This window comes from Mastigoproctus giganteus, chromosome 4 (genome assembly GCF_048544385.1).
Source record: "Mastigoproctus giganteus isolate SK-2022 chromosome 4, ASM4854438v1, whole genome shotgun sequence".
In the NCBI taxonomy this organism is placed as follows: Eukaryota; Metazoa; Arthropoda; class Arachnida; order Uropygi; family Thelyphonidae; genus Mastigoproctus; species Mastigoproctus giganteus.
In genome coordinates, this window is record NC_143578.1 from 182,220,283 (window position 1) to 182,244,116 (window position 23,834).

At 38.6% G+C, this 23,834-nt stretch overlaps 1 protein-coding gene across 1 annotated transcript in view; it reads right to left on the bottom strand.

Annotated features, from left to right (window-relative positions):
* LOC150087233 (prolyl 3-hydroxylase 2-like) overlaps window positions 1-23,834 on the bottom strand; it is a 178,445-nt gene that overhangs the window by 74,911 nt on the left and 79,700 nt on the right. The window contains exon 6 of the mRNA XM_090372416.1: window positions 23,560-23,655. Coding sequence (XP_090228542.1) covers window positions 23,560-23,655 — 96 coding nt within the window. The remainder of the gene's footprint in view (window positions 1-23,559; window positions 23,656-23,834) is intronic.

Genomic DNA, 23,834 nt, shown 5'->3' on the forward strand with positions numbered 1-23,834 from the left:
TCTTTTGGAATTGCTAAATAGCTCCTGTATCATGTACTGAATAATTGCTTTATTGCTAATGTATGACATTTCAGGGGCTTTTAAGTTATTTTTGGGGTGGAGAGGGAAGAATCACAGAGAACTAAATCAGGTGAGTATAGCAGATGGGAGACTACAGCCACTCCCCGATTAACATAGGGGTTGCGTTCCGTGGAACTCTACGCAAGTTGGAATTTTCCCCATGCTTGTGCAGCACTCACAACTGTGCTCGCTAAATTGATTGAATCAAAAAAGAAATGTTTGACGAACATGTGAATAGAATTATTTATTGTATTTAGTCAATTTTTTTATCTCATGCACAGGAAAAATTACAAAATATGCAATTTAAAAAATTATAAAATTACAAAAAAAAAAAAAAAAAGAGAGAGGAGACAGGCATAAAATCAGTAAGTTTTTACCTCTCAAGCATTGTTGCCAGAATCAACGTCTTCAGCTGATAAGTTCGCTGCTGTGGAGATTTAGAAGGGGTCGGCTGCTCAACCTTACAAAAGAACAATTAATGGATGACTGGACAGTGGCTTTTTTCTTTTCATTGTAGATTTCTTTGTAGCAAGCAAGCATATCACTCACCCCTCTGTTAGCTTTCATTCGCTGTAAGGATCCATCTTCTCAAACCTTGCCATTGCCGATGCAATTTCACGAAATGCCATTGCCATTTCTCTGGTGATGAAGCATCTCAGCTCCTCATTTGGTTCATCTTGAGCTTCGTCAGCATTTCCTTCTCACTATCGCTGCCTGCAAGTCAATAAGTTCTTCGATAGATAATTCCCTCTCTTCTTCCTCTATTAACTCCTCCACATCTTTGGCAACAACCTCCAACTGAAGTAGCTCTGCAACCTTTACAATCTTATCTGTAACCTCTTCATACGATTCGTCTTTTTCAAACCCTTCGAAACCTTTGACATGCCATGGGCATATTTTCTTCCATGTGCCATTTAAACAACTTTTAGTAATTTCCGCCTAGGCCTTATTAATGTTTAAGATGGCATGGTAAATACTGTACGATTTTCAAAAGTCTCTTAACGTAAAATTTTTCTCACCATCTACTGCAGACAATGCCTGAGCAAACATTGTGCATAAATAGTATGCTTTTAAATTAGAAATAACACCATGATCCATAGTTTGGATGAGTGAAGTCATGTTTGGCGGTAGAAATAAGACTCTCATGTTCAAATTGAAATCATCTAGATGTGTAGGATGCCCAGGAGCATTATCTAATAGAAGCAAAATCTTGTAAGGAACATCGTAGTCTTTACAATATTTTTTAACCTCAGGAATGAAGCCGCATTTAAACCAATCTTCAAAGAGAGAGAGAGAGACTGTTATCCATGCTCTCTGATTTGATCGGAAATGAATGGGTAGGGTGGCTTTATTGGTGCCCTTAAATGCAAGAGGATTTCCAGAATGGTGCACATACAGTGGTATTAATCTGTAATCTCCGGCTGCATTAGCCGTGAGCAAGAGTGTGGCCCTATCTTTTGAAGCCTTGAAACCTGGCATTATCTTTTCCTCTTTGGCAATGTATGTTCGATCCGGCATTTTTTTCCAATACAGAGCAGTCTCGTCAACATTAAAAATTTGTTGCATTGAATAGCTGCCTTCATCAATAATTTTTTCCAACACATCACAAAATTTCTCTGCAGCTGTAGAATTGGTATTAGTAACTCCACTGCATACTTTAATGTTTTGGAAACCAGCGTGATGCTTGAACTATTAAACCACCCGTTGCTTGGGGTTCGCCATACTTATCCTTAATATCTTTATAAATACTTCTTGCTTTTGCTTGAATGGCAATTGGACTCAGGGGCACTTGCTTCTGAATCTGATTTTCCATCCATATTATTAATAGCTGTTCCATATTCAATATAGCACCTGAACACTGTTGGTCTTAACTGCATTGATCCTTTGACATGTTCTGTTATAACATGTGCTAAGAAATACATAAAATCCAAGGAAGTAGAGCCAGTTGACATTGCTGGCCAGTGCAGTGTCGAGTCAGTTTGGTGTGACATAAGCATTGGGAGATCAAAATTGAGAGTGGGAGTGTGCTATAGGCCTAATGACTCTGATGAGTATAATAAGAAATTGTACAGGGAAATAGAGTGGGCCAGTAAATCAGAGAGTCTTATAATGGGGGGATTTTAATTTCCCAGATATTGACTGGAATTTGGGGGCTGGTCACTCACACACACTAGCAAGGCTTTTCTGGATTTATTGGATGATTGTTTTCTACATCAGCATGTTCGGGAGGCAACTAGAGGGAGTAATACTCTTGATTTGATTATCAGTAGTGATTCTTCATGCATTAAGAATCTGCAGGTAAATGAACCACTAGGTGGCAGTGATCACAGTGTGCTGAAGTGGGATTTACTCAAAGAGGTAACTACCATTAGGGGTAAAGGGAAGGGTTATTGCTTTTGTAAAGGCGACTACGATGGACTGAGACAGTATTTAAATTCTATACAGTGGGACCAACTGATGATGTTACCAACAGCAAATTCAAAATGGGAAGCATTCAAAGAATTTATCTTGGAAGCTACTAGGCTTTACATACCAACTAAGAAATATTGTTCAAGGTTTAGGCCTAAGTGGATGTCACATGAACTAATGAGGCATATGGCAGAGAAGAAAAATGCATGCGATACATACAAATTAACAGGTGACACAGAAGCCTATGATAGATACAAGTTGATCTGTAACCAAAGTACAAAGGAGGTTAGGCAGGCGAAGGCAGATTACGAGAAATCTTTAGCAAGGGATGAAAAGAAAAACAGCAAAGAGTTCTTTACTTATGAAACTCTAGAAGGAAGGGGATGAATCAGATTGGTCCACTTGATATCGATGGGTCAACTGTTGATGATCCTGCTCAGGTAGCTAACAAACTAAATGAATATTTTGCATCGATATTCACACATGAGGAGTTATTCAGCAAGGGGAACACCAGAGGTCTATTCAACTCTGGCAGTAAGCTAGAGAATCTTGTAATAACTGAGAGTAAAGTGGAGGAGAAATTGTTGAAGATAAATACAAGAAAGGCACCCGGGGTGGATGGGATCTATCCAGTTATATTAAAGGAGACAGCAAAGGAAGTAAGCAAACCCTTAGCCATAATTATCAGAGCTTCCTTGGACTCAGGGGAAGTACCCATGGACTGGAGATGTGCAAATGTGACCCCAATTCACAAAGGAGGATCAAAGGGTGACACAAGTAATTATAGACCTGTTAGTTTAACTTCTGTTCCCGGAAAATTAATGGAGGCACTGGTTAAAGAAGCACTGCAGGATCATCTAGACTAGACTTCAGTTATAGCTCGGACACAGCATGGTTTTGTTAAGGGGAAGTCTTGCCTGACCAATTTGATTGGATACTATGTTGCAGTCACAAAAGAACTGGATGCAGAGAATAACTTTGATATTATATACTTGGATCTTAGGAAGGCTTTTGATACTGTTGCACATGGAAGACTGCTGCACAAATCGGAGCAGTGTGGCATTGGAGGCAAATTGCTGCTATGGATAAAGGGGTGGTTGAGGGGGAGAAGACAGAGAGTGGTAATCAATGGACACTGCTCATCGTGGACTAATGTTATTAGTGGAGTCCCTCAGGGTTCAGTATTGGGTCCATTATTGTTTTCTGTATTTATAAATGATATTGATGATGGTATATCAAGCTTAATGTCCAAGTTTGCAGACGATACGAAGGTTGGCAGGGTTGTCAAGGACACTACTGACACTATGCTACTGCAACAGGATCTGTTAAGGTTGAGCAGATGGGCTGAGAGGTGGCAAATGAAGTTTAACATTGACAAATGTAAAGTACTACATATGGGAAACAGCAACCCCAGAGCAATGTATCAACTCTGTGGTACTACACTGACAGTGGTAGAGAGACTCCACACTATGAGAGTCTGTCATTTACAAAATACATCATACACCATCAGGTATCTCTCATATTGTGGAGTTATACTTCATAACTGTTTTTGCCATCATTGCATCACTTGGGTACCTACCCACTCACCGAAGAAGGGCCAAATAGTCCTGAAACGGTGTCGTCTGGGTGGTGGTACCTATCTGAGAATAAGTAACATTAGTCTTCTCCTTAGGTGAAGCATTACTTATTCGAAGTAGTGCAATATCATGGCAAATTGTTGTGAAGGTATTCACAATATGAGATATAACTTAAAATGATGCCGCCTTAAAAATTTTCTGTTTATTCAGAAATGGCTGTGTATTATGATGCTAAAGCACTTTATATATACATAGTCCAATCACACTATTTTAATAGAATGTATTGCTTGGAACTGTTATTGTTCTTAATTTATCTAAATGACATAGTAACCAAAATAAAAAAATAAATAAATAAAAAAAAAAAGTAAAATAAAAACATGAAACTTATGCAGATGATATAAAAATTTATATCTGTCCATTCAATACATGATTAAATAATTATTTAATAATAAGCATCATTATTATTATAAAAATTATAAAAATAATTTTGCAGTTAAACCATAAAAACCAATTTAAATTTGATTGCATATTTGTAAATATTGTGATTCCTAGGAATAATTCATTCTGTCATTTACAGTGACCTTTAAAGTTAGTTACAGTTAGTTACAAAACTCACATTAACTGAATTCAATAGAAGCCTAGGCAACAATTTGGCTTAATTAAGATATTGTTCGAATTCTAAATAAATAAAATTTTCTGTTTATACTCCAGAATCACCCAGTTAAAGGAGTTTCCAATCTTATTAGACATGATTTGGATGAGTATTTAATTGGTTAATTGAAAGAGTTGGTTGAAGTGGGGAATCATGAAAAAAAGTACTCATACGCAACTTAAGAATTTTATTTTCACTACACACAGTAATGTTCTGTTACAATGAATACAGTTTTAATGAAAATATTTCTAGATCTCACCCACCCACCCTCCCATATTATCAGCGCTTTGTAAATCTCATTTGAATGAAATAGTTTTCACAAAAAATTCAGTACAGTGAATTATTTGCTAAGTCCACCTGTGTCTAAATGTTTTGTTTTACAACGAAAGAAAATTTTTTTCTAGAAAAATTATGAACAGCACTGTGAACATGGGAGCATTCACTATTCTGGTTATGGATAGTTGAAATTACCTTTCAATGGCATTCATAGTTTTTGACTGACAAGAGATAATAAAGTCGTCAGCAAACATGTATGATTCAACTGTTTTTGGTATGTCTCGTTTCATATTTCTAATTCTTATTGTAAATAATGTTGCACTGAGGATAGAATCCTGCAGTACACCCTCCTCTTGTTCAAATTATTTGGATAACCTGTTCATATATCTGACCTGAAACGTTCTGTGGTGTAGGAAGTGTTGTATAAATTGGAGTAATAGTCTCCTCAAACCAAAAGAACGAATGTCACCATAACAGCAAGTGGTATCGAAGGATTTCTCTATATCCAGATTAACCATAACCAGATTTTGTCTCCTTACAAAAGCATTATGGGTGTTTGCTTCTGCTTTGATCATCACATCTAAGGATAAGTGGTTACGAAATCCATACTGGTTTCTGCTTACCATTTTTTTTTAAGAATTTGCCTAAGCAGCTAGTCAGTGAAATTGGCCTGTAATTATGTGGGATAGTATAATCCTTTCCTGGCTTCGGAAAAGCTAGTACAATTGAGTGATGCCAGGAGTGTGGATAAGTACTTTCTAAAAATATTCAGCTGTAGAATTTCAACAGGGAACTCATTGCTTTGTTATTTAGTAGTACTGGATTCAGACTCTAATAAAAGAGTTCCATTAAAGTGAATGGCTTGATTGTGGTGTGATACCATAGTATCAAAGTTTATTTTATGTCGTTCTGCAGATGCCCTAATTTTTTGAAAGGTTTGGCTTTAAGTGGACACTGCTGATACATTGGCAAATGATTCAGCTAATATGTTCACTATTTCTGTTGGAGCGGACAATTCCTGCCCTTTCCAGTTTAGGATTGAGGCTGGAGACTGCACGTATGAGGGGTTTCTGAAAAGTAAGGTAACACATTTTTTCTCTTGATGATGTTAAATAATACGAAGTTGAACACACCAAGAAATAAGTGAACATGCACTACATCTCCACAAAGTCTCCAGTTTTACTGATGCACCTGTCCCAACGATGGATGTTTATCAATACCAGTACTGAAGAATTCCATGCCCACACGCAATAACCAAATCACACCTGATGAACTTCCTCATCTGTGGTGAATTGCTGTCCCGAAGGGTGTTTTTTCAGCGGGCCAAACAAATGGAAGTCTGAAGGCACTAAGTCTGGGCTGTAGTAGTAGTGGCATGTGATGCAAGAAAGCAAGTGTATGAGCTTATGCAGCATCAGCCAAAAAAAAAAAAAAAAAAAATCACACCATTCCCTCCAAATGCCTGTCCAGTTCCTCCTTAAATTTATTTAACCTATCAACTTCCACAACGACAGATGGAAGTTTGCTCCAGCAATTAACCACCCGCTGGCTAAAGGCAAATTTCCGCACATCTATTCTACATCTGTCTTTCCTTAATTTGAATTTATGACCCCCTTAGGTTAGTAATCTGAACAAGTGGAAGATCCCATCAGAATTCAGCGTGCTCAACCCATTCAAGGCCTTATACACCTCAATCAGATCACCGCGCAGGTGCCCAGTCTCCAGCCACTGCAATTTGCAGAACTTAAGCCTCTCTTGGTAAGAGGATCCCTTCATTCCCCTCATCAATCTTGTTGCCCTTCTCTGTACACGCTCTAGCAAATCTACATCCTTCCTAAAATGAGGCCTCCAGACCTGTACGCAGTACTCAAGGTGTGGCCTGACCATTGCCTTATACAGAGGGACAATCACCTTCTCCCTGCTAGTAAAATTCCTCTATATATCATTGACAAGACCCCATGACCTGCCCTGGCAGCCTGCCTGCATTGCTCAGAAAACTTCATATCTGACTGCATATGGGTAGAAGTAACCCCAAAGAAACGTACCAACTGTGGGGGGGGATGTCGCAGAGTTTCCCAACAATTGCCGTGCAACCACTCACGAGTAGTGTGGGCATTGTGTGGAGTTGCATTGCCATGCAACAAAATCATGCTGCTTGTCAGGAGTCCTGGTTGTTTGCGTTGAATACTGGTTTTCAGTTTTTCCAATGTTGCACAGTAAAGCTGTGCATTGATTGTTCCTCCCTTCAGCAAGAAATCCACCAACAGAAAGCCTTAGCATTCCCAGAACACTATGGTCATGACTTTTTGGACACTGGGAACAGCTTTGAATTTTTTGTGCACAGGAGATTGTGGATGTTTCCAGGTCATGGAGTCTTGTTTGCTCTCCGGGATAAAGTGATGAACCCACATTTCATCTGATGTGACTATGCGAGCAAGAAAATCCTCTCCTTCATCACTGTATCGCAACAGGTTCTCCAGACACATCCCCATGCATTTTGCTTTGTCCTCCTCTGACCATTGTCGGGGCACCCAGCGGCAGCACACCTTTCGAAAGCCAAGGACATCGTGAGTCGACTTACTCACATTCACACAGTTTCACTTGCCTGTTTTCAAGAACAATGCCCTTAACGTGTGAAATGTTGTTCTCTGTCTTGCTCGACGAAGGCCTGCCCACTCAATGTCAACACGACCCGCTTTAAATTCACTGCACCCAAAACACACCTGCTTCTTTGTCATCACCTTTTTGCCATACACAGCAACCAGTTCACAGTGAATGTCACTTGGTGAAGACGCTTTTGCTTGCAAAAAGCGAATAACTTCAAAACACCTGTTTTGGACAGACGCTTGCACAGTAGCTGTCATTTTGCAACTGGAATCTGCTGTGAGGTGACAGTACCATAACACTGCACTGGCGATCTTTTGAATGTTAATAATGAGTCTATCTGTCCACTGCATTTCATCTCATTCCCTTTCACCATTATCAAGAAAAAAAAATGTGTTACCTTACTTTTCAGAAACCCCTTGTATTTACCATTAAGTGCTTAGATTTTCTTCCAGAGGAGTCTGTTGTCAGTGTCCTTGTTAATGGTGGAAGCAAAACTTATCCAGGCATCTTTCTTTGCTTTTCTTCTTATTTGGTGGAACTAGGCCTTGAGTCTTTTTAATAAGATTAGCAGTTGTAGGGAATTCGTGAAACAAATTCCAAGCTCTATTTATTTTTTGTCTGTTTAACATGTGTACATTCCTGATTCCACCAATAGCTGCTGTGTTTCCATTTCCCAAGTAAAGATTCAGGTATTGCAGAATTTGCAGCTTGTAATATCTGATTGGTTATATGATCAGTGACAATATCTATGGTCTGGGACTGGACTATCTCATCATCAAACTGGATTAGGGAGGCATATTCATGTCAGCTTGCCCTACGGAATTTAGGGATAAGTTTACTTGTGTTTAAATCTTGCAAAGAATCGGTAGATGATCACTATTTAGTGGGTTATCAAAACTTTCCACTCCATATTGGCATATATGGAGGGAGACCAGATTGAAAGGGCATGGATCCTGTAGAAAAATGGATATAGGTGGGTTTGCCAGTGTAAGGTTACAAAGGTAAGGTTACAAGCATCAAGCAGGGATTCTATTATTTTACCCCCTTTGTCAATTGTAGGAGATCCCCATAGTGGATGATGAGCATTTAAGTCCCCCAAGTAAGCAGAATGGAGATGTCAGCTGATCTATTAGCTTTTCTAAGTCATCTGAGGAGAAAGAGAAATTAGGAGGGAAATATGTAGAAGCTATTGTATGAGTGATACCAATTACAATGCACACTGCCACTACTTAAAGGAGTCTGAAGAGAAACATATTTGGAATGTTGTTTCTGACAATAATTTGAATCCCTCCATGAGCTGCCATGTCAATACTCTTATCTAATCTAAAGATGGTATAATTTTTGATAGCAGGACACACTCGTGAATTTAAAAGAGTTTCCTGTAAGGTGATTCCAGCTGGTTTGTACCGATCAATAAGATTCTGCAAATCGTCTTTTGCATTCCAAAAGCCTCTGCAATTCCATTGAAAGATTCTTTCCATTATGTGGTTTTATGGGCTGTTTTCAGTTCTGACAGTTTTTTAGTTGTAGTTTGTTTGTATCGATATATTTTTGTTTTGTCTATCTTAGGAAAGAAGGGGCAGGTCACGTCCATCTTATCGGTTGCATGTAATTCTAAAATGCCATCATCTGAATCATAATGCTCATTGATGTCCATTCCAGTTTCATGGTGTCTGTCATTTTGGGTTTATTGTTGAGGAAATATCAGTTGGTATGGTAATTGGGGTATTACTGGTTTGTTCACTTGTTTGTTGTAGAGAAGTAGCTCTTTTCACCTCGGTTTCTGACAATGCCACATGGTGGTGGGAGAGGTGTCAACCAGTGACTAAGCAATTAGAAGGGTAGGAGAGCAGTAGATTGCTAGTGGGGGGTAACAGTAACACTTATTGGAGGTAGCAATAATGTGAGTAGAGAAAAAGTTATGAAAAGTTGGTACTCTCACTAGAAGGCACTAGTAAATCTTACTAGGAAAATCACTTAGCACTCAGGGTTGCCTTTTCATTGTGACCAATGCTTGAGATTAACTTATGTAATAAAAATTAAAAAAAAAAAAAAAAAAAAAAAACACGGCAACAAACAAATACTGTTGTGATGCCATTAAGTCTTCTATAACAGATATTAGCATTTCGTTGGCCCAGTATGGGCTTTAATTACCACCTTGCAACTGTCTAGCATGGAGTGTCAGATTCTCGACACAATCACTGCTTAGTTCATGGCACCAGGCACGAATAATGATTTCTTGCAATGCTATCTTGCATGTGGCTTTTTAGCAGCAATTTTCTGTACTGGGCCAACAAAAATGCTAATATCTGTTATAGAAGACTGGGATTATTTCTAGCCATGAGAGGATTGGATATTGCAGTTTTGCATAAACTACTTCACCTAAAAAGAAAAAAAAAAAAATTATAAAACAGCCAGCGTTTGAAACAAATTAAAAGTAACATACTAGAAATTATGTTAATGCATGCAGTGTGTGGAAAGGTGCATAGTCATGCTGGAAAACAATTTTATTCCTTGAAAAAGGGTCTCTGACGATGGGCAGAAGATTCTCCTTTAAAATTTTTGTGCTGTAGTTACCATTAACAAAATATATTTTTCCCATTCCTTCTGCTTGTTATGCATCCCCAAGCCATTTGACCCGATGTAAACTATATACTGCTGACTGAATACAGTCAGGGGTGTTAAGCTTTGTTAGATCTACTGAATGTAGCATTTACCATCAAATCTGTGGAAGTTAAAACTGGATTCCCCAATCAGAAGGCAGAAGTTCTGGGGCAACCCATGGAGCAGCAAAGTTAGTCATAATGGCTGTGTCCCCTGGAGAAACTTAGAACGGAAGAAACCCAGGACATACAAGAGATGATGGAAGGAAAGAATTGGGACAAAGAAGTACAACAGTTGATCAGTAAGTCCCACAATTGGCAAACCTGAGGGATAGATAGCATCCACCACTATTGGTACAAGAAGCTCAGCTGCACATGCACGCACACACACGCGCACACACACACAGATGGGGGGGGGGATTTACAAAGATGATAAGGTACCCTGACACAATCCCAGAGTCTCTGACTTAAGCAACCACTTATCTGAAGGCTAAGAACAAAGACATCACAAACCTGGCAAAGTACAGACCAATCACATGTCTCCTAACAATGTACAAGATCCTGATCAACTGCATAAGAAAATATCAGACCACTTGGAGAGCCAGAACATCATGACAGCAAAGGATGCAAGGAGCAATTTACCACTGATGCAGCAGTTATAGAGCATGCCTACAAGAAGCACTGCAATCTGTATATCTAATGCAGATCTACAAAGTCAACATGATAGCGACACACTTCTTAGAGGCAACCATAGCAAAATCAAGAACCACCATCAAAGTGAAAAACATCACTACCAGACCAATCGCCATCAGAAGAGGAATCTTCCAGGTAGATATCCTGAGCACACTGTGATTGTCTAGCACTAAACCCAATGTCCACCATGCTCAATAACAGCAAGTACAGATATACTCTAAAATAAAGGAGGAAGAACCTGTACACCCTCTCTCACCTGATGTACATAGATGGCATAAAACTCTATACCACAACTGAGAATCAACTGCAACAGTCACTCAAGATCACCGAAGCATTCAGCACTGACATCAGGATGCAAGACCTGGACTGCATCAGGGAAATCTAGTTGGCTAAAACTACCAATGAAGATACTGAAGCCATGATATAAAGAGAGAGACTTACAAATATCTGGGGATAATGCAGGTTCACCAGTTAGAAAATAAGGAGATCAAGGTCTGCCTAACACAGAAATACTATCAGAGATTGAGGAGCCTGCTAAAATCAAAGTTGACATGGTCACAGACATAAACACTTATGTGGTCCCAGTTCCAAAGTACTCCTTTGAGATAACAGGTTGGACCAATGTCAAGCTGGAGGAGATTATAAGACTTACCAAGATAAGGATGACCAAGAGCCACCAATGCCACCCAAAGTCAGTCATATAGAGATTGACCAAAGCCCAAAATGAAGGAGGGAACGGTTTGACTGACCTCATTGAACAAGAGGTGATTAATAACCTGTGGAATACTTCCGGGAAAACACAGCACCGAGTTACTAAGTAATAAGGAAGATAGACAAATGGCACATAACACGCAACCTTAACAAGGAGACCCACTCATATAGACAGAGGAAACAAAGACAGAAGTATGGGCAAAGGCATTACACGGCAGACACTATAACGACCCCCATCAAGACTACACAGTTAAGATGCCATCCAATGCGTGACAGGCTGTTTCCCAAGACTGAAGGATTCATGCTGGCCATCCAAGGCCAGGTAATCAACACAAGGAACTAACACCAAGGACCCTGAGTGAGAGATGACATGTGAACAATATTACCTGGCCCCAAATTCAGTACATCACCGCAGGATGATCACCAGACAGAGCACACCCTCACACAGATTGGTGCAAAATATGCTGAACAGTTTGCTTTCTTTGTACTTTAGAATGAAACGTAATAAATGAACTATCTAAATGGTGAATGAAAGCTTTATTCTTGGAAATTTTTTACATCATATATGGAAAATAATATCGGCCAAATGACCACCCCTTCTTGCTCGCAAACATGTGCTCTTCTCATGGCGTTTTCCATGGAATTTCTCAGAGTTTCAGGAGATATTGTGGCTATCTCATGCCAGATGTTCTCTGGCATAAGACAGGGTCTCTGTGGTTTGAGGGTTATTGGCATACACTTAATCCTTGAGATAGTCGCAAAGAAAAAAAATCTGGGGTGACAAAATCCAGTGAGCACGGTGGCGATCTCACATCACCATTTTTCGAAATAATGTGTGATTGGGAAAATGCTGCCTTAGGATGTCCATTGTGGCTTGAGCGGTGTGAGCCATGGCGCCATCTTGTTGGAACCACATATTGTGGTCTTCTGGTAGCTGTTGCATCAAAAAATTTTCAACCATTGTCCTACAGTGCTCTCCATTGACCATCTGAACAACACCATCATCATCCTCCTCGAAGAAATAAGGTCCAATGATGGGTTCGGTTGTTACGGCACACCAAACTGTTACCTTAGCTGGGTGCAGTGGTCTCTGGTGAGTTATTCTTGGGTTTGCACTGCCCCAAAATTGACAGTTTTGTTTATCAACAAAGGCACTTAACTGAAAATGTGCTTCATTGCTCATCATCAAATTTGAAATGAAATTCTTGTTTTTTGCAAGGTTTATGAAGGCATAGATGTATTCCAGATGCGCTTGCTTGTCATCGGGATGAAGGGCTTAGACTAATTGAATCTTGTATGGAAAGTGATGCAAGTCCTTATGCAAAATTTGCTGCAGTGAGCGACGAGAGATCATCAATTGAGCAGAGCATCTTCTGGTCGATGTTTGGGATTGATCTGCAACACTCTCCCATACACTTGCAATATTTTTCACTGATCGACCACTATGAGGTCTTCCGGTGTGTCTGGTACCAGCAACCGCAGTGTAAATTGTGTTCCTACTAGGTGCCTCGTGAACATTATAAAATCGTCTATATGCTCGTTGCGTTAGAACTACTGACCAATTGTTTTCCAAGAATATTGTGACTATTTGGGTCCGCTGAGCAATTGGGTACCTCTACATAATTAAATTCTCCAAGGGTTACCTGTGAGATATACACAAAAAATTACAAACCTAAAAAGAACTAAAAAATTTATGATTTTTTTAAAATGGTCAGCTTATTTTGGCCACCCAGTATATCAGAAACTAGTGCAAAAATATCAGTTGATCAAAGAAAGTGCACTGTATTACAAGTATGAACTTCAGACTGTACTAGAGACCCCTAGTCACAAACTAAACTGGGACCATGTCAGAACAATAGACAAAATGATCCCGCAAAATAGACAAGACATAACAATCATCAACAAGAAAGAAATGGCTAACTACTACTACTACTTGATCAACAGAAATGTGCCCAACACCAGCAACCTCCAGAAAACCCAAGAGAAAAAGATCAGGACATACACAGACCTAAGGCAGGAAGTCAAAGAAATGTGGCATATGGAACAAGTAATGGCCATCCCAATCACCATGGTGCCAAAGAGTCTCCAAAAGAACCTAACTACAATAAGCCTTCCTGAGAACACTTACATGGAACTCCAGAAAGTAGTAATCCAGGACACCTGAAGTATAGTAAAAGAGTTCCTCAACCAACAGTATTATTATTATTTTTTTTTGGTTAGTTGGCACATCGGCTTCTGTGGCCATAATGCACCTCCCAAAGTTTTTGCACTACTCTGATCCAAGCCCGAGGCGGGATTCGAACCAGTGACCTTTGGGTTGCCAGGAAGGCACTTTACCCACCAGGATAGCCCGGTCGGCTCAACCAACAGTAATGACAATAATAATAGTAATCGGATACAACCAATTAGCCCACGCAATTGGTACTAGTACCCATCACACGGTGGAAAAAATTCCATAAAAAAAATATAACAATAATAATGTTTGTTCTCTTTGTACAACCAGACAATCAAATAAGTCAAGGAATTTATAGGCAGGACTCAGCATGCTCTGGAGCTCATTGGCATGCCATTCTGGTTCACCACATGCATTGCTAACACCATGTGGGTACTTTATTAGTAAATATAAGATATTTTATATTAACAAGCATTCCATTTTAACCCCTGTTTACAATTATAACTGGTGCCATTATTATGAGCATACTTTATTTTTAGAGTGCTAACACACTGTTGATCTGGAAAAATACATAATTTTAATACAAGAGAAATTTTTGCTCTGGATATCAGCTTGTAAAAAACATTGTGAAAATTATTTTTTTTTAATCACTTGTGCTCTTATCATTTATGATTTTTCACATTTGTAACACTTTACTAGCTGAATGGAACTGTAGTGCACTGTGCACTGATATCTCTGTTAAGGAGAAGGGAAAAAATTACAACCCCAGGAAATGATCGCAGTCTCCACTCTATCTGGATTTATGGACATAAAAATAGAAAACAGATTGTAAAAATTTTACAGTAGAATGGAAGATAAAGCTGTCACTCATATTTAAAAAAAAAAAAAAAAACAAAAAAAACAAACATACATCATCCCAATTTTGTCAACTTTTAACAAACCATTTGCTCATTTACTCTAACAAATATTTCTTGTGTAAATAAAGAACATCTTATAACACTTCAGGATGTTTATTTTTTTTATATTCTCCACATTAATTATATTTTTTTTGAGGTACTAGTTTTAAACTTGGGGACAAATACCACATAAGACTAGCTACATGGTCAAGAGTCACACAATGTGAAGGAGTGAGCTGCACATGGCCTGTGGGAGGGATACCTCTGTTTGAAAATATCAACTCACTTTCTCAATGATATTATCCAGTCTTCTGCACCATTTTTGGTGTTTACTTAAAGATGAAACTACCATCAAAGGTAAAGGTGGAGTTTTTGCTTTCACAAAGGTGGCTACAGTTGTCTCAGACACTTTAAATTCTGTGCAGTGTTACCAACCGCAAATTCTAAATGTGAAGTAGTCAGGGAAGTAATCAAAGAAGATACTAAGCTTTTCTTACCAATTAAGAAATGCCCTTCAAAGTATAAGCCTAAATGAATGTCAGATGATTTTAATGAAACTCTTGGCAGAGAAAAAAAAATACACGGGATGCATATAAATTATCGGGTGACACAGAAATGCAAGGTAGATATAAAATAGTCTGTAATCAAATCACAAAGGAGGTCAGGCAAGTGAAGGTAGATTGAAGAAATCTTGGGCAAAGGACACAAAGAAAAACAGCAAAGACTTATTTACCTATGTAAATACTAGGAAGAAAGGGAGGAATCAAATTGGTCCCCTTAATATTGATGGTTTGATTGTTGATGATCCTGCTCAGGTTGCTCACAAACTGAATGAATATTTTCCATCTACATTCACACATGAGGAATTCTTTAGGGAAGGGGATGCCAGAAGTTTATCAACCTCTAACAGGGAACTAAATGATTTTGTAATAACTGAGAGGAAAGTGGAAGAGAAATTAGCATAGGCATATGATTCAAGAAAGCAAGTTTATACACCACCAGCCAAAAAAATAAAAAAATCTCATTTCACCCATCCACTCGCTCCAAATGTTTGTCTAGCTCCAAATAGATTCTGCCTTGAATCTATTTAAGCTATCAACTTCTACAACAGATGAAAGTTTGTTCCAGCAATCAACCACCCTCTGGATAAAGGCAAACTTCCGCACATCTATCCTACAACTGTCTTTCCTCAATTTTAACTTTCCAGATATTGAATGAAACTCGTGGGTTGGTCACTCACAAACTAGCAAGACTTTTGTGGATTTATTGGATGACTGTTTTCTATTGATCTGACTAATATCAAATCAATACTCTGGATCTGATTATCAGCAGTGATTATTCATTCATTAAGAATCTGCAGATAAAGGAACCACCGAGTGACAGTGATCACAATGTACTGACGTGGGAATTACTTAACACATTGAATGCCGACTACGAGTTAATTCGTATTTAGCGATCTGGCCCAGGACGCCGACTACAAGTTAACTCAGACTGGTATGTCTTGCCTTTCAGGCACAGCTAGGAGTATATTCGTAGCAAATATGTGCAACTGATGGAAAGTTGGCTTCTGGGATAAGAATGAAAAATCAACCACAGCGTCAGAAAACAGAATTTATTCACAAAAAAATATATTTTTTCTTCACGCAAAGAGCTAGCTTCTCTTAGTGCACTGGACAGTAATAGCATGTTCTATGGTGTTTTTTATTTTTTGTACATACTCAATATGGCTTAGTCGGACAGTTATTTTTCAGTTGGTGGTATAGCCAACTGAAATTCTAAATAATGAATTTTACATTCCGACCTAATCTTCTTGGAACGTTTAGAATTTTTTCTCCAATCAAAGATTCAATGTAACTTTTCCGTCAAGTTACGGGTTCCACCAAAAAATGCCCGAAATTCAGAGAAACCTGTAACTCGACGGAAAAGGATGTATGCGTTACGTGTATATATATATATATATATATATATATATATATATTTCTATAACACATAATGCAGTTTTTTTTCGGACATCTGGTGGTTTTTCTTAGCGTTAAATAATACGAGAGTATTTGATCCGATCGATCTATGAACCAGAACCATACAACTCGTCTAAAAGCTCTTCAAATTCCGAGTCACTCATATTAGCATAGAGCTCAAGCTCTTCTTCAGTCAGTGGTCTCTTCTTATCCATGTTTTAGGGTTTTTTTTTTTTTTTTCCCAATAAAAAAAAAAAAAAACTTCACAAAGTACTAAATACAATGAAAGTGACAAGTTTTGTCACTGCAGTGGATTTATGCACAGCACAGATTGATATACAGAGAATTCTGAAAGTTACAACACATCGAGTTAACTCTTAGTTGGCTGCCGCAAAGAATTTTCTATTACATATGCCAACTACGAGATAATTCCCAAGGCTCTTTTTTTTACAACAATAAGCTTTTTTTTATGAGTTTTGGTGATGAATATATATTATAATTTGGGTTTTGAATAATTTAACATGCCTAACTCAAATTGGCATTGGAGACCAGTTTACCCAAATAAGCCTTGGCAGTCAACCTGTTAAAGATGTAACTACAATCAAGGCTAAAGGGAAGGGCTTTCGTAAAGGTGACTACAGTGATCTCAGACAGTTTTTAAATTCTGTACAGTGGAATCAAATGATGTTACCAATATTGAATTCTAAATAGGAAACCTTCAAGGACTTAATTCTAAAGGCTACTAGGCTTTTCATTCCAACTAAGACATACTGTTCAAGGTTTAGACCTAAACTGATGTCAGATGAATTAATGAGGCTCATGGCAGAGAAGAAGAATGTATGGGATGCATATAAAGTATCAGGTGACACAGAAGCCTATGGCAGATATAAACTAGTCTGTAATCAGGTCACAAAGGAGGTTAAGCAGGTGAAGGAAGATTACGAGCAATCTTTGGCAAAGGATTCAAAGAAAAACAGCAAAGAGTTCTTTACTTATGTAAACTCTAGAAAGAAAGGGATGAATCAGATTGGACCACTTAACAGATGGGTTGACTATTGATGATTATGCTCAGGTGGTTGGTAAACTTAATGAGTATTTTGCATCTACATTCACACATGAGGAGTCATTCAATAAGGGGAGTGACAGAAGTTTATCAAATGCTAACAGGGAGCTAAGTGATTTTGTATTAACTGAGAGCAAAGTGGAGGAGAAATTGTTGAAGTTAAACATAAGGAAGGCACCTGGGACGGACAGGATCTATCCAGTTATATTAAAGGAGGTAGCAAAGGAAGTAAGCAAACCCTTAGCCATAATTATGAGAGCTTCCTTGGACTCAGGGGAGGTCCCATGGACTGGAGGTGTGCAAATGTATCACCAATTCACAAAGAGGGTTCAAAAGGTGACACAAGTAACTAGACCTGTTAGCTTAAATTGTGTTCCACGGAAAATAATGGAATCACTGGTTAAAGAAGCATTGCAGGATCACCTAGACAAGACTGCAGTAATAGTTAAGACACAGCATGGGTTTGTTAAAGGGAGGTCTTGTCTGACCAGTTTGATTGGACACTATGATGTGGTCACAAAAGAACTAAATGCCAAAAATAATTTTGATAGCATATACTTGGATTTCAGGAAAGCTTTTGATACTGTTGCACATGGAAGACTGCTGTACAAATTGGAGAGGTATGGCATTAAGGGTAAATTGCTACAATAGATAAAGTGATGGTTAAGTGGGAGATGGCAGAGAGTGGTAATCAATGGACACTGCTCTTCATGGACAAATGTTGTTAGTGGAGTTTCCCAGGGTTTGGTGTTGGGCCCATTGTTGTTTTATATATTTATCAATGATATTGATGAAGGTATAATAGGTTTAACGTCCAAGTTTGCAGATGATACAAAGGTTGGCAGGGTTGTTAACGACAGTAAAGACAGTATGCTACTCCAACTGGATCTAGATAAGTTTGGAAAATGGGCTGAGAAGTGGCAACTGAAGTTTAACATTGACAAATGCAAAGTACTGCATATGAGTAACGATTACCAAAGAGAAACATACCAACCGTGTGGAAAGTGAAAAAGACCTGGGGGTAATTGTGCAATCAAATATGAAGTTTGCTGAGCAGTGCAGATGGGCTGCCAGGGCAGGTCACTGAGTCTTATCAATGATATATAGGAATTTTGCTAGCAGTGACAGGGGGGGGGTAATTATCCTGTTATAGAAGGCAATGGTTGGGCTGCACCTAGAGTACTGTGTACAGGTCTGGAGGCCTCATTTTAGGAAGGATGTGGAGTTGCTAGAATGAGTACAAAGACGGGCAACAAGATTGGTGAGGGGAACAAAGGGGTGCTCTTACCAAGAAAGGCTTAAGTTCTGAAAATTACAGTGTCTTAAGAGTAGGTACCTGCGAGGTGATCTGACTGAGGTGTATAAGGCCTTGAATGGTTTGAGCAAGCTGAATGCTGATGGAATTCTTCCTCTTGTTCAGACTAAGAACCTGAGGGGGCACAGTTTCAAACTGAGGAAAGATAGTTGTAGAATAGATGTGCGGAAATTTGCCTTTAGTCAGCGGGTAGCTGATTGGTGGAACAGGCTTCCATCTTTTGCTGTGGAAGCTTTAGTTTGGTTTGGTTTGGATTTTATTGGCGCATTAGCAACTAAGCCTATAATGTGCCAGTTGTGGAAGCTAATAGCCTAAATAAATTTAAGGGTGAGATGGACAGGCATTTAGAACGAATGGAGGGGTGAAACGGGATTGTTTTTTTTTTTTTTTTTTTTTTGGCTGATGCTAATTTCAATTTATCCCATTTCAGGCAATTATTCGGAGCAAGTGGAAGAATGACATCAGCATTGGGCATGCTCAAACCATTCAAGGCCTTATACACCTCAATCAGATCATGTCTCCAGACACTGTAATTTGTAAAATTACAGTGTCTGGAGCCTTTCTTCATAAGAGCACCCCTTTGTTCCGTTCACTAATCTTGTTGCCCTTCTCTGTAATTGTTCCAACAGCTTCACATCCTTCTTAAAATGAGGCCTCCAGACCTGTATACAGTACTCAAGGTTTGGCCTGACCATTGCCTTATACAAAGTGATATTCATCTTCTTATCCCTGCTAGAAAAATTCCTATATATCAATGACAAGACTCCATGAGCTACTCTTGCAGACCATCTGCACTGCTCGAAAACTTCATATCTGACTGTATAATTACCCCCAGGTCCTTTTCATTCTCTACCACTGTCAGTGTAGTACCACCCAGTTGATATGTTACTTTGGGGTTACTGCTACCCATATGCAGTACTTTACATTTATCAATGTTAAACTTCAGTTGCCACCTCTCAGCCCATTTGCTCAACTTTTCTAGATCCTGTTGTAGTAGCATACCATCATTAGTTTCATTAACAACCATACCAAACTTAGTATCATCTGAACTTAGACATTAAGCCTGATATACCTTCATCAATATCATTAATACAGAAAAAAACAATGGACCCAACATCAAACCCTGGGGACTCCACTAATAACAATAGTCCACAAAGAGCAGTGTCCATTGATTACCACTCTCTGTCTTCTCCCACTCAACCAGCCCTTTATCCATACTAGTAATTTGCCTACAATGCCACACTGCTCCAATTTGTGCAGCAGTATCAAAAGCCTTTCTAAGATCCAAATATATGATATCGAAATTATTCTTTGTATTCAGTTCTTTTGTGACCACACAGTATCCAATCAAACTGATCAGCCAAGACTTCCCTTAACAAAACCATGCTGTGTCCAAGCTATAACTGAAGTCTTGTCTAGATGACCTGCAGTGCTTCTTTAACCAGTGCCTCCAATAATTTCCCTGGAAGAGAAGTTAAACTAATGGATCTGTAATTACTTGTGTTGCCCTTGATCTGTAATTACTAGGGTTACAATTGCACATCTCAGTCTGTGGGTACCTCCCTTGAGTCCAAGGAGCTCTCATAATTATAGCTAAGGGTTTGCTTACTTCCTTCGCTGCCTCCTTTAATATAACTGGATAGATCTCATCCACCTCAGATGCCTTTCTTATGTTTATCTTCAACAATTTTTCCTCCACTTTGCTCTCAGTTATTACAAAATCATCTAGCTCACTGCCAGAGTTTAATACACCTCTGGCATTCCCCTCCCTGAATAACTCATCACGTGTGAATGTAGATGCAAAACACTCATTTAACTTCGTTAGCTACCTGAGGAGGATCATCAACAGTTGAACCATCCATATCAAATGGAGCAATCTGATTCATTCCCTTCCTTCTAGAGTTTACATAAGTAAAGAACCCTTTGCTGTTTTTATTTGCATCCTTTGCCAAAAAAGTCTCGTAATCTGCCTTTGCCTGCCTAACCTCTTTTGTGAATTGGCTACATACCAGCTTATATCTATCATAGGCTTCTGTGTCACCTGTTAATTTATAATTATTCCATGCAATTTTCTTCTCTGCCACATGTCTCAATAGTTCGTCTGACATCCATTTAGGCTTAAACCTTGAACCATATTTCATAGTTGGTATGAAAAGCCTAGTAGCTTCCAAGATTAATTCTTTGAATGCTTCTCATTTTGAATTTGCTGTTGGTAACATCATCAGTTGGTCCCACTATATAAAATTTAAAAACTAGTCACCTGAACGAAAGCAAAAAGCCTTCCATTTTCCCCTAATGGTAGTTACCTCTGAGTAAATCCCACACAAACTGTGATCACTGCCACCTAGTGGTTCCTTTATCTGCAGATTCTTGATGCATGAAGAATCAATACTGATAACCAGATAAAGAGTATTACTCCCTGTAGTTGCCTCCGAAACATGCTGCTGTAGAAAACAATCATGCAATAATGTAAATGACCAATCATGTAAATGACCAACCTACATATTCCAGTCAATATCTGGGAAATTCAAATGCCCCATTATAAAACAATCTGATCCTACTCTGAATTTGCTTTCCCAGTGCTTCTGTCAAACCAAACTGGCTCGACACTGTTCTGTCCATCCATGTCGACTAGCTGTACTTCCTTGGATTTTATGTATTTCTTAACCAATAGCATAACCCCTCCTCCCTTCTTTTCCTGTCTGTCTTTCTTGTACACATTGTACAGGAAGGACAGAGAAGAAAGTACTCCCCAAATTCCATTTCTGCATTCCTTATACTTCTGTGTCACCACATCTCTGATATCCCAACAATATCTGTCTTTGATGTTTTGCATTGGTGAGCATGCAACTGTTCCTATTCTTAACTACCCTAACACAGCCCATGTATTTACTTGTTCTGCAATGACACCCAGCAGTCTCCGAAATCCCCCACACCTTGTTTTCCAGGCTGCTGCTCATTCCAATAGAATCTATTGGAATATCCAATAGATATTCCAACAATATCTGTCTTTGATGTTTTGCATTGGTGAGCATGCAAGTATACATGCAACTGTTCCTATTCTTAGCTACCCTAACACAGCCCATGTATTTACTTGTTCTGCAATGACACCCAGCAGTCTCCGAAATCCCCCGCACCTTGTTTTCCAGGCTGCTGCTCATTCCAATAGAAGCAGTGCAAGACTCACTTTCACCTCTGCCAACGGCTACTGTTAAATCTATAAGTCTGTGTAGCCCCTCAAGCTAGCAGTTTTCCAACCCACCTAACAATGCCTCAATAGCATCAGCAAATATTCTTGCACCATTTCTATTTAAGTGCATCCCATCCTTGTAGAAGTCATCTCTCCTATTAACAAGCACAGACCAAGCTGAGAAAAATTCTACCCCTTGAGTCTTGCATAATCTCTTCAGGGCCGAATTGATTGACAAGGCTCTCATCATATACTCCTTCCTATCATGTCTGGGCAGAATTGCAGACACTTTCAAATTCAACCCTAACTCATGGCTATTTTTTACCTGTACTTGTACTGACCTGTACTTGTTTAGTATTTTCGCTGGTCTCCTACTCTTAATATCATTAGTGCCAACATGTACAACAAATTGTTGAAGTTAAGCATAAGAAAGGCACCTGAGGTGGATGGAAGCTCTCCACTTATATTAAGGGAGGAAGAGAAGGAAGTGAGCAAACCCTCCATAATTATGAGAGCACCCTTGGATTGAGGGGAGATCCCCACAGACTGCAGATGTGCAAATGTGTCCTCAATTCACAAAGGGGATCACAGGGTGATCTCCCTTTGTGAATTGGGGATACATTCTGTAATATGAGTAATTACAGACCTGTTAATTTAACTTCTGTTCCAGAGAAAATAATGGAGTCACTAGTAAAATAAATAACGCAGGATCATCTAGACATGGCCACAATTATACTTCAGACAAAAACATGAGTTTGCTAAGGGGAAAATCTTATTTGACCAATTTGATTGGATACAGTGAAGTGATCACAAAATTACTGGATTTCAGATAAATACTGATAAATGCTATAATATGAAAAGTACACTGATAAATGCTATAATATGAAAACAGAGGGACAATCAATCATATTTAGTACTTCAAACAATTCAATATTCCATTAATGATGGTACAGATAATTTAAAAAATGGAAAGCATACCAACATTCAAATCATATTATCTTGCTAGTGCTTCTTTTAGTATGGTTTCCAAATCTTTTCCAATTATTGGAAAAACTTTTATTGGGTATTTAGCTAATGCTGAATTAATTAGCTTCAGGTGGGAAACAGCAAGGATTTTTTTTCTTTAGGTGATTCCTGTTTGTCCTCTTCCATAAAAAAGACAGAGCAGTCTTTTAGAGCAAATGAATTAACACACATCATACTATCCAAGGCAGTGCAGAAAAGGAGTAGATGGGGGCTATACTGTATAATTTGCCTCCAAGCTGATCCTGAAGTGTTAAATAGAATTATAGATGAGTAACCATTAAAATCCCAAGGAACAATATAATAACACCATCATAGCATGCACAAACAGGTAAGAAAAATAAGTACCTCACCTGAACTGGATTAACATCTGTAAACTGAAATGCATTTTCAATAAAAGAAAGAATCCCTGCTTCTCTTCTCCTCCTCTTGTAATATTGTATAGCCTCCTATTTTTAGAATAAGAATATTTACCTAAAATTGACTTGTGCCACATTCAGATGTTAGCATTAGCACATAATTTATAGATCCATGAAGTAGGTTCAACAGAAGCATGATTTTTTTTTATAACCACTTCTTATGACTGATTTTATTGACTTATATAAAATCATCCTTAGCATTCAAATCT